The 12,516-nt window shown below is 37.7% G+C and overlaps 1 protein-coding gene across 1 annotated transcript; it reads left to right on the top strand.

Annotated features, from left to right (window-relative positions):
* Positions 1 to 8,341: 8,341 nt before the first annotated feature.
* On the top strand, positions 8,342 to 8,851 carry LOC122643726 (transcriptional regulator TAC1-like). Its single transcript, XM_043837315.1, has one exon. It carries the CDS (start codon positions 8,342 to 8,344, stop codon positions 8,849 to 8,851), a length of 510 nt encoding a protein of 169 aa, XP_043693250.1.
* The last annotated feature ends 3,665 nt before the right edge of the window (positions 8,852 to 12,516 follow it).

Here is a 12,516-nt window from a genome sequence, read left to right as displayed (position 1 = left end):
CCCACATTGAATTGATATTTTCAAACAATTTTTGAAGTGAGACATAAAGTTGGATTAGTCTAAAATTCAACACATGCCTAGATTGTTAATGGGTGGGCACCATGCCCATTGAATTTGAATGACAATTGAACTGCCCCATGACAGTTATAGGTAGCATTTAGGAAATGATTTTCACATATATCCGTTTTTTTTTTTTTTGGTAGAAAGATTTTCACATATATCCTGAGCTTGGGTATATTGAAGGAGTTGAATCATTATATATTTGCCTCATTTTGATCATCTCTGCTTGTAATTGATCTATTTGAGGGTTTACAGGAGCATCCCGACGCTCATCTTTTGTTGGGTCCATGCCAACAGAGAGCTAGCTCCTCTAGTTCTTAGTCTGGGGTGCCCTTGTCGGAATTGTCACATTCGGTCTCTAATGTGTGTAGATGGGCATGGAGTTAATGCATAATGTCATTCTAGTTTTAAGGATAAACTAGATTAACAAAACCCTCAGTTGATCTCAAAGAATTTTCGGCTGAGATAAGAACAAAGTTAAACTAGTTCTATATCGGGCTAGTTCTTGAAGAATCATATGCCAGGACTTGGTGGTGTCGGATATCAATGTGGAATTATTATAAGGTAGAATATTTCAAGATTGATGTCATGGTTCACCAGGTTTAAACTTGCTAATCATCGATATTAGACCGGACATAACCTAAGCTAACAAGGTTCCTATCCTGATCCCAAATAATTGTTACATTGAGGTGAAAACCTAATAATTTAGTCTATTCCCAATACATGATATGTGTAGTTGAGGGGGGGGGGGGGGTTGTGAGGTTCACCTTTGACTAGGAACCTATATGTACAAGTCGTTTTTAGGGGACTCATATGTTGTGCCTTTGAAGATGTAAGCCTCAAACAGCCGAACATAGGCATGGAGCATCCCTTGTCGCTAGGAATAATGTATATAGAAACCGATATAAATATCACCCGCCAGGCGGCCGAGTGAATCAAAGGTACGAGGTTTTATCCTTATGATATACCCTTAAGGGTATAACCAAGCAACCAATCTCAGAGTGTTATAGCATAAATCCAATATGCTAGGGGACATCCTCTCTGGCTGGTTGGAATTCCATACCTAAGGAGTACAAGATCAGAGGTTGTGATTTCATTACATCATGGAACAGTAGGTGTGTAGTGTGAGTGGCAAAATATGTACCATTCGATCTTAGAGTGCTTGATATGATGCGCCTGGGGGTTGAGGCACAATATGGAGCACCCTTGTCGTATGACTTCACTTCGAACAAGATGACATGATGCAATTATTTATCAAAAAAATGTAATAACTATTATATATACACAAAGAATGATCCACAATAAGAGTCTTGAGTCTTCAATGGAGTCGCCACTGTAGGTACACGAGAGGAAGATATACCTCCGTCCTCTCCCCTGGCCGACTATGATACAATTGCCATAAGAGAGGGATTAAAAGGGTTTTCTTTGAGAGTCACCACCTAGATAAGGGTCTAGGATCCATAAATGTCTTTCTTTCGGGCCTTTTCGAAAAAGAGAATGATTCTAATTGATAAGGTATAGGTCTTCCAAAATCTCTGGGTAGATTCACAATTGAAAGATGTTAGGCACCCAGTCCACCGACTCGGGGCCGGCCTCTTTCTATGTGGACTAATTATAATCTTGCTATAAAATAATGTAAATCTAATCCTAATCTAGGTTGCTAAGTTGGAAAGTATATAAAGCAATAAATAAAAGAGGAAAGAGAAAGGGGGGATGGGAGGACTGAATTTAAACATACATTTGTCAAACTGTCTACGGACTAGGGATCAAATCATAATGTGGTTCAAGCAATCATAGCATTTTGAATAATATCTTGAAATCATACTATGCTGACATCATACTATGCTGACAAGATACTGAAATAAATAATGTAAAGGGGAAAAAGTCGTAGCGCGACGTGTAAAAGTCCTTAAGCGCAACTCTAAACAAAATTAAATCTCAACCGTTGAGATTTAACCAGTTGATCTAAGTCATTGAATTTTTAACTTGCAACTGGCTGCAACCGGCTGCCCACATCTTCTTCAGCTACCGATCTGCAAAAGGTCGTTGAACGTTTCCCATCTCCGGCGAACTTAAAACCACCCCGAAACCACCCCTTCATTTGGTTTGTGTTCAACCTCACACCTTCCTCTCAATACCCCACACCATGAAAGTTCAGATTTTGAAAGAAAACATAAGGAAGACCAGAGAAGTATCAACAGACTGAGAAGCTCTCTCTCAGCTGCAAAATCTTCAAAGCTTCAATGTCCACTACCATTAAAAACCCTTTTAACGAGCAATTAAAAACCCCTTTAACAAGCAACAGCAGAATCAACAACAAAAATAAAGAAGGACATCTAAAAATTCAGTCCTAGATGAAAAGCCGAAGGAACCCAAGTGAAAAAATCCCGTGAAATTTAGGTTATCGTTGGGGTTATCGTCGCTGAAGGCGGAGGCGTTTCAGATCAGAAACCCTCGGTCCCATGTACTTGCTTGCTCTTCTTCAAATCCACATACATGCGTCACTAACCCAGTTCATCGACGGAACCACCGGAACGCAGTACAACCCTTTTTTTCCACCCCCCCTGTGTATTCTCGGTGGGAAGATGGGAGGGTTTTTTTTATTTTTTTTTTACTTAAATGAAAGGGAAGATGGAGTTTGGGTTATAGTATTTGAAATTTCTTGATTTCTCTGTACTGATTTCTACAGAGAAAAGGTAACTTGGAGGATCTATGTCGGTTATTAGTTCTAGATTTCTCTGTTCTCTGTTCTCTGTTCTCTAGAGAAGATGAATCGATGATTTCTGATGGAAGATGAACCGAGAGAAGATAACTCGGGAGATTCTGCGACTTCCATCCTCCCACCACCGCCCTCCCTGTGTATTGTCTCCTCCTACCTCCGTCCTCCCACGCAGCGTCAATCTTTCTTCTCCGTTCTATGTCACATGAAACACTTCCCTGCAGTGAAATAGAATAGAAAAAAGAAGAAGACAAGGGCTGTGACGGTTAGCAGGTTAATGGCATTTTTATTCAACGGTTACAATTAAAAGGTCAAAAAATAAATGGTTCAGATTTACTCGTTGCGTTTAGTGGTGAGTTTAAGGAATTTTATCGTCGCACCGCTACCACCTGCTCGTATGTAAATATACGTACCTGATAAGCAGTCCAGAATTGCAGGAAATACCTTAATCCGAGATCCGTAGTAAAAAGATTTCTTTTTGGGTTCCCTTATTGGTCGAGCAAAGTTTATCGGAGATTGGGAATGACTTCGGACATTTTAGGGTTTTGTTCATTTGATTTTTGATGATTGGAGTCTGTTGACGATATTTGGATGTCACATAGATTCCCCCAGAAAATTTTACATTTTGATAAAAATTCATTTGGGTAGCCTAACGGCATAAAAGAGAATATTTGAGCATTATTTGCAGAAAACTTGGCATTATGCCGGAATAAAAAGGGTTTATTTGAAAACCAATTTATGAAAATTCTGGAATTATAACAGCATAAGAAAGAATATTTTGAAAAATTGGAAAGAGTATGTACATTATCGCATATTGAACTAGAAGGTCACGCCACTTGATTTTGAGAGCAGGGGTAAAATGAACTTTTTCCATCTTACGGATTTTGAGAGTAACATCAGTCTTATTTTATCAACGTCACGATAGTCCTTTATTAGGGTGACAAAATTTCAGTGTCTATACTGATCTACTTAGATATCTCATTGTTTTGTTTTTTGTTTTATTCACTAATTTCTATTCTAATCAGCTGATACCCATTCCATATCAATTATGTTAGTTGAGGGAATTAGAGTCCTAAATCTTATTGCATTTTTTGATGGGAGGATTCTATTAGTTGTCTATACATAAAAGGCTTTTGGTACTTTCTTTATCTATCCCACATTGGTATTGCTTAATAGCTCCCATTGCTGAGATCAATTTAGATACTCTACTATCGAGTTGCCCAGCAGGACCCTACTGTCAAGACACATCAAGGCGAGTAATGACCGCCTTACCCCTGTTCGAGTGGGGGTAAGGCGAGTAATGACCGCCTTACCCCTGTCCGAGTGGGGGTAAGGAGGTCATTTACCGCCTTGCTGTGTCTTGGCAGTAAAGTCCTGCCAGGCAGCTCGACAGTAGAGGATCTGAATCCTGCTGAGATACACCAATGGAAAGGAAGAGAGAGAAACCTTGAGTATCCACAGGCTATAATTAAGGCAGGCTTATCATTGTGCCTAATCCAAATAGTTGTGTATATGATGTAGCCTTAATAATGATGGGAGGGGTTACAAAGTGAAAGAGATTGTTTAAAGTTGAGAGAGAAGCAGCTTTTATTAATGTGTAAGACTCCATAATTCCAAGCCCTCTAAAGTCTAAACGCTTCACAATCTTTCCTAGTATGAATGTGAATAACCGAAAAGGTTTACTAAATTTGTCTACCTTCCTACTTTAAAAGGAATCCAACGTAAGCCCTTGCATGTTTAAAGCAAGATGATTACTAGATCACCATCCATCAAATGGTACTAACCGTCTTTCTTTCTTTACCCAAAATCAGGTATGGATGATCATCCACCATCAATACAAAAATGTTAAAAATTCTCGTTGAGGGTATAATGTCTTGTATTCTGTTGCTTGCATAAGTGGGTTGATTATCAAGGGTCAAATTGGCTCACTTTGCGTATTAATCTTTGTTATTGGAGCCTTGATGAGCTAGCAAGTACAGGGCGAGGGTTCAGGGTGGTAATCTTCGAGAATTTTTTTTAGGGTTATATGAGTATTTTGATAAATTTTTTGTATATGATTTCTCTATAAATTTGTAGCAATAATTCTCTCTGTAATCAATCTGGGAGAGATGTGAGGTACGTAAGGGTCAAGCTTCCCACAAAAAACTCTTTTCCTTAAATAATGAATGACCACGTTGGATGCTTCATTAAGCACTCATTGAGTGATCTCCTCATTTGAAGAGGACCCCGATCCGTTGTCGGACGAGGGGTTAAAAGGTTTGAAGAATACAAAAAATACAACAGAGATAGAAGAGAACTGTACGGAAAAGCTTATTTTAGTGAGAGGGAGCGGCATGAGATAAAGAAAGCTAGTCTGCACACATCACTATCACCATCATCGTCTTCCACACTCCTTATCCCACTATGTAGTTTAAAAAATATATATATATATACATAAATGGTGGTGAGCTTAGCTAGCCCATCACTAAACCATGACCATATGTAGAGAGATACAACATCCCATTATGTAGTTTAACTTATATTGTATCCTAATTCTTTAACCTTATTACCCGCTTCCTCATTAAAATCTATTAAAATTCTAGGCTACAATCATGTTCCAAATCAACCCTATTCCTCTCTTAATCTTCTATATCTTAGGTTCAAATGATGGGTAAGGTCAATTGATCTTTGGCTGATCATTGTTAGGGACACATAATGTTAATAATTAACAACACAGAAAAACAATGATTTACAAAAGAAAAACGAAAAAAGAATCACACACACAACACAATGATTTACTTGGTTTATTTAAGATGAGCTATGTCAATGGTCGAGTGATAACTCCGAGATTCCACTAGTCTGATGAAGAAATTATAAAATTCTAACCTCACACAACTTCTTATGAGATTAACCCAATATATATCGTTTTGATGCGTTACAATATAGAGAAACCCTAATCCTTGAAAGTATAAAATTGCCTCGCAACATAAATGACTCTCAAGGATTTGGGTTGAGGGCTCCCACCCCCTAACCCTTCAATCCACTCTCTGGTGAGCGGGACCATCGATAATGAGGAATAATGGTGTCAAAACCAAAATCGAGCCGATCAAACTAGCCCGGACCGATTGAGCCCGATCCAAACCAAACCGATGCATTATCTGTTCGGCTTCGATTTATGGGTTAGAGCACTATTCGGTTTTGACTCGGCTCGAACTAAACCGACAGCCCACTGATTGGCCTGACTAATAGGACCAAACTGAACAGAACACTAAAACCAACCCCTGAACACTAAAAATCCTACCAAATTCTTACCCAAAACCAGTCTATACCCGGTTTTCAAACCAAACCGAACCAAATTGAAACCAATAGCACAAACCGAACCGAAACAGAAAAGTCCTTACTGGTTAGGTTTCGGTGTCCCTGAAACTCACATCGAAACCAAAAAAACCGAACCGAACTGAACCGAACCATCCGATTGACACCCCTAATGAGGAATAATCAACAATACTTCCTAGATAAAACTGAGATCAGGCTTCACCAATAACACCTAACCCTATGATTAGTTCCTAGTTACAAGTACACAACTCAAGGTTATAATTTGGGCAATTAAAGCCCCATCTCCGGTTGAGCTTGGAGGGTGTGGTTTAGATCAATGAGACATAACTTGAAGATACATGCCTAGTTAATTAAGCCTTTAATCCAATGTTCTAAGCCCATATTAGGATGGGCCTAAAACGCCATTAGGATAACCTAGGTTATAACCTCTCCCACCCATTACCCTATTGGGATCATAGGATGGTGGGTTATCATGTTATATGTCTCTCTCTCTCTCTTTCTCTAAGGAGTAATAACTGTGGAGAAGGGTTGAGTTGGATCTATCCAAGAAAATGCAGAATGAGAAACCAATTCCATGAGTATTCTCTTTCTTTTCAACCACTTTCCTTCTTTCAGTTGTCCCCACATCCTCCTCTTTCTCTCTCTCTCTCTCTCCTTCTTCTTATTGTTCTTTGTCGTCTTCTTATTCTCTTTTTCGGAGAGGGGTCTAAAGTAGAACATAGCCCAACTAAGCAACCAAAAAGGGTGGCACATGGAATCTCCTTTCCTTCTACTTGAGAATGGAAAATTATTTAATATAAAACTGATTAGGTTGTTAAGTTAAATAACCATGTCTGTAGCGTTACTGTGCTGCCCATGAATCCCTCCAAATTATTGGAAGATATTTCCTTCTACCATCAAAACAAAGAGAAATCATTTTGGAATAAAGAGCCAATCATATCACTATATAAAGAACCTAGGGAAAAGGTTTTTTTTTTTTTTTTTTGTTATTCTTAAAGGAAAAAAATATATAAAAAAATTAATGAAAATGGTTTATATATATAGGGAAAAAGAATTCTGTCTGGGAATGTGACTTTTACACCCAAGACACATGATGGGACGAAATTTTCCGCACGGACTCCCATTGGCCCTCGCATTGGCACATGGGTCATGCTCCCAAATAGAGAATGCGTTCCCCCATATATATAGGGCTGATGTTTTCTGTGCCGCAATGCAGGCTGTGCCCAGATGCATGGGTCTGGTATTTCTGCCATCCAGGGCGGCAAGATGGTCATTTTTCCCACCCCCATGTGTCTAGGTGCAGCCTGGCCCCCGACACAAAGAAAATTTGGCCACATATATATATAACACGGTGAGCTAACTTCATTAAACATAACCCTCCATGCCAAAACAATTAATTGTAATAATCATGATGATGATATATAATAATATAATGGTTGCATTATTATTTTTTTTTGGGTGATTAATGGTTGCATTGTTGATGATAAATTAAGATGGTGGTTGGGTGGTGATGAAGTATTACCATTTGTTTTAAAAGGAACTTACCGTGTTTAGAAGAATTTTCCATTTTTAGGCACATTTCTATCAAACTACAAATATTCAGAGAAAATTTCTAATTTTCCTCATTGCACATCACCTGGGTGTAGGTCCTTGTGCCTTTGCTTGGAATTATGGCAAACATAATTGCTTCTAAATGGGAGTAAGTAGTGACTCATTAGTCATTATCAACTATGCATGTGTGAATTGTGATATACTAGGTCTCCTACTCCTTTTCTACCATTTTATATATAACTATACCACAGAGAGAGAGAGAGAGAGAGATTTAATTTGTTTAGAAACCAGGATGAAAGCTACAAAATCAGGAGACAGCAACAGCATATTTGTTGTAAGGATTGATCACTACATAGCTGTGTAAGGGTAAAATGAATATGTAGTAGAATCTGAGGGAGGGAAAAGAAAAAAAAAAAAAAAAGGGCTATATAAATAAATAGCTCTCTAGGCAAACCCCAAAACCATGTCACCCTCAACATAGCTTCACATCAGAAGATATGAAAATGTCGATGTCTGTCACTGGCTTTTCTCACACCCTTCACACTTTCTTAATTTCCATTTAAACCCTTTTGCCTTTCCCCATAGGCTTTCCTACTCTCTAGGGTTCAATTTCAATCACCATATTTCTTCACACCCTTTGAGAGTTCATTTAATTTGCCCTTGTTCCAGGTCTGGAGAATCTCAATTTATACTCTAATGGATTCATGCCAGCATAAAGATTCAAAGAGCTCAAGTGAAGAAAGTGATGGACAAAACCTAGCCAACGATGATGCGAATACCGGCCGGTCTCATGTATGTGTGTTCTGCAAAAGAGGCTTCACCACAGCCCAAGCATTGGGTGGGCACATGAACGTCCATAGGAGAGATAGAGCAAAGATCAAACAGAATGAAGCTTCATTGGTTTCAAATGTACCTGATTTTTCATCAATTTCAAGCTATCCACCACATTCTCCAATCCCAGAGGCAAAGAGAAGTTATTACAAGAATTTTCCTTCATCCACATCTAGCCCTAGATTTCCAAATGCATACCATGCAGATCAACAACTTCACAGTCAAAGGCAAGAGCACATGAGTTTGGTTGATGAGGAAGACTGGCACACAGATTTGAGCTTACAAATTGGTCCAACAAAGATAGAAAAAAATAAGAAGAAAAAGAGGGAAGAAGATGAAGTAGATTTGGAACTTAGACTTGGCCATGATCCATAGTACATGTCTATACATTTTCTTATATATAATTTTACTAGCATTTTTGTGGAAGTTATGACAGAAGTGTTTATTTAGAATATGGATTTCCAAGGCATGAAAGAAGAAGTGAAGAAGCTACATTTAATTGATGAGGATCTGACCTGAGAAAAAGAGGAATCATCAACAAATGAATGTTCATCAATCAATCCCTTTTCTTAAATTTTTGAGGTACTTGTGTTAAGACAACTTCCTTCCACAGTTCATGTTCTTTTTTGCTCAAACCTAAATGGTTTCATAGCATTTGCAAGTACACATGTTGTGTTCAAACAGAAAAGATCCATTTTCAGTACTTGATCTTACCTAGGGTTTCTAATGGAGGAGCTAATCCATCTAGCACCTTCACATGCAAGGATAGCATTTTTTTTTTAATTTTTGAAGCATTACCAAAACAACCATTGAACAAAATGTAATGGGAGATTTATTAAGCACTACTAAAAAATAAAAAATAAAAACCAAATAACTTCTAGGGAGTGAAAAAGAAAAGGTAATTAATTGTATCTCAAACCTACATTATCCCATTCTTCTTAGTATCTTTACTAATAAATCTTCCAGTTTTGTGCTACCTTTGCTTTGTGGGCTTTGCCTCCTTTTCTTTGTTGGCTTTTGAGCTTAATTTGTATGTTGCTTGGTGTTTGCCTTGCTTTGTGGGCTGTGTTTCTTTGTGAAGTATCTCGCCGCCCTATGATTTCGAGGGATGTTTCCCTTTGTTTTTGTATAAATTTTTCATTCATCGAAAAAAAAAATTTATCCGCCCGCAAGTTTGGCATATTCCTAGAATTTACTCCTTGATAGAAAACCCTAATGTTAGTTTACCTTTTCGTCTATACTATGCATCTGAGGTTTCACCTGGATGATTGAAATGAAATCACAACTGTTTAACTTGCATATTCATTACTATAGAGAGTGAATAGAGATGGTTTAGTGCTGTAAAATTCATGCTGGCTTGAGCCATTTAATTGTATGCAAATTCAAAGTAAAAGATTCATCAATAGGTGATTGAAAATTCGAAGTTTATTTGATTTGTGATTTGAATTTCTTCTGGACTATTGATATTGCATCTATTGGAAACTGAATCATCAGACTAAATTAGGGTACAATTTAAGAACCCTAGAAGAGAAGCATCAATATTACTAAGGATGAGCCATTTATGGTGGTGGTAAGGTGATTTTGGCCTTGTTATAGTGACTTTTGCTTCAGTTTGTCAGTGTTGTTCCACTTTTAGGGAGTACTGACCTAATGTTGATGTTGCCTGTTTGAGGGTTTGGGGCCTTTTGGGTTCTCATGTGTCCTATTCATGAGTCCTTCTTAGTCTTCCTTGGTTGTTGTAATTGCTTCTTTTTTTTTTTTTTTTTGGGGGGGGGGGGGGAGAAATTGATATTACTCTGTTGATTCTCTTGCAGGTATGACTTGTTTTCTAGTATTGGTAAGGATCATATGAATGAATTTCAGTTAGAATATGTTTCCACTAACAATTACACTGAAGTAATTAAAGAAGTCACAGATGAAGGTTTCTTAATTTCTTAGTTCTTGAGTTCCCTGAACCATTTTTCCCTTTGGTCTTTGCTGAACTCCAAAGAAAAAGTCCATTTCAACAGAAAGAAACAAAGTGTCTCAGACTAATTAAGCCAAATCTTGGACTGTATAAAAGGGCCAGTGTTCCAGGCTTGTGATGAGTCACAGTTACAGTCAAACCAAAAAAGCTTGACTGACTACCCCACACAGACACATAAAACACCCAACCCTAAGCAAATCTTCTAGCTAGCTTCCTCTTCTATAACTCAGTTCTCACTCTAGCTAATTGATTCAACTCTCTTTGATCGAACTGCAACAATGACAAACAATTAATGGAGATCACAATGACAAATGATGAAACAGGATATATATATTAAAAAAAAAAAAAAACTGAGAAATAAAAGATTTTAGGGTTCTTATAAGGAATTAATAAATTCTAGTGATTTTAGGGTTTTGCTAGAGCAATTTAATTTAGTTTATGATGACTTTTATAATGTAAACTATATTTTCTGTGAAGAGAAAGACCTAAATATATAGTTTCTAAGTTGCAAACATCTCTGCTTATCATTAATTTCAATCAGAAAACAAAACCCAAATAAAATTTTCATTAATCACTCCCTCTTGGATAGATATTATATGTTGCTCCAAGCTTAATTGTAAGCAACATTTAAAATCGAAGAGGAGTAGATCCTAGCTAATCAGTACTTATTAGCGCACTTCTTAAGTTGCCAGTGTCGTCCGGCCATGGTTAATTAGTATAATTTCCTTCAGATCGAGGAGTAGATCCTAATTAATTACTGATCGATCAATCCCACCAAATGCATATATATATAGAATTCTAATGAACAAAATCATATTATTTATCCTAATTAATTAACTCATAATTAGTTTCTACCTTAATTTACTTGGTCTTCATTGTACCTCAAATTAAAACACTAGTCATGAAGATGAAGAAGCTCAGAACTGATCAGTAGTACTTGTGGTCTCCTGAATTAACTAAAGTTTGCTGTTTTGGTTTGTAGCACCAAATAATGGAGTACCAGTGTTTTGCACTTTTAACTGTTGTGAGATATAGATGTGCTGTTCAAGTGTTTGTAAGAATCCCAATACAAATACTTGGTACCACTGCACAAGGGCGCAGAAGCAAGCTCCGTCAGCTTTATGATCACTACCAGTACTCTCTGTTCAGGTTAAAACCTTCACCTGCAATTTAGAGAATTAATGAGAATAAGAAAGAAGTAGTAGTAGAACCAACCAGCTAGGCCCCCACCCCCCCACCCCCACCGACGCCCTAAAAGCATGATCCCACTATGGGGTTGTGTGGTCTGGAAAAGGAAAAACGTGCATGCAGTCTAAGTGTACAAAACAGGATAGACAGATGAATTAAAGCATATCCTCCGGCAATCAAGTAGTAGGGGCTACAGTCAAAGCAGCTAGAATGAGTTTCTGATCGATCTCCTTGAAAGTGCTAACAATTTGAGTACTGATTTAGGCGGCAAGATGCATGAAGAAATAAACTAGTTCGACTGCTCATTACCCCTAGGATTCCCAAATAGCATTAGAGAATTATCAAGTAAAAAACAGAGATGATTGACATTCTTAATTGATAGCGTTCTAACACAAACAACAGTTTGGGATAGAGATGAATTTTTGCACAAGGAAATCTTAGGTGGGGAGGGAATGGTTAAGAGTGTTAGAAAAATCCTTGGGTTTTGTGAAACCCGAATCCATCTCCATATAGGGAACTAGAACACGATTGAATAAAATAACGGGAGAACAATATGTACCTTTCACCCACGTATGTTGGAGAAGAATAATCCCCTTATTCTTTACCGAAGAAACTTTGGTCAGGATCTTCTTCAGTCCCCTTGTCTCACACACCCCTTATATTCTTATAGGAAGAACAGAGAATGAGATCAAGTGACTGCGGGGACCCTAATCATGTATTTATAATAAATACAAAACCCTAATCCAAGCCATCTCACAATGGAAAAAGATTAGTATACCCTTATTAGCCTTAAAATAGTCTCAAACCGAGTTTGTGCCTATGGACCCACATCAATAGCTAGGATATAATTAATTAAGTCCAATATGATATTGGAAATATCTTACAA

This window comes from Telopea speciosissima, chromosome 10 (genome assembly GCF_018873765.1).
Source record: "Telopea speciosissima isolate NSW1024214 ecotype Mountain lineage chromosome 10, Tspe_v1, whole genome shotgun sequence".
Taxonomy (NCBI): domain Eukaryota; kingdom Viridiplantae; phylum Streptophyta; class Magnoliopsida; order Proteales; family Proteaceae; genus Telopea; species Telopea speciosissima.
This window is presented reverse-complemented; position numbering and strand designations above follow the sequence as displayed.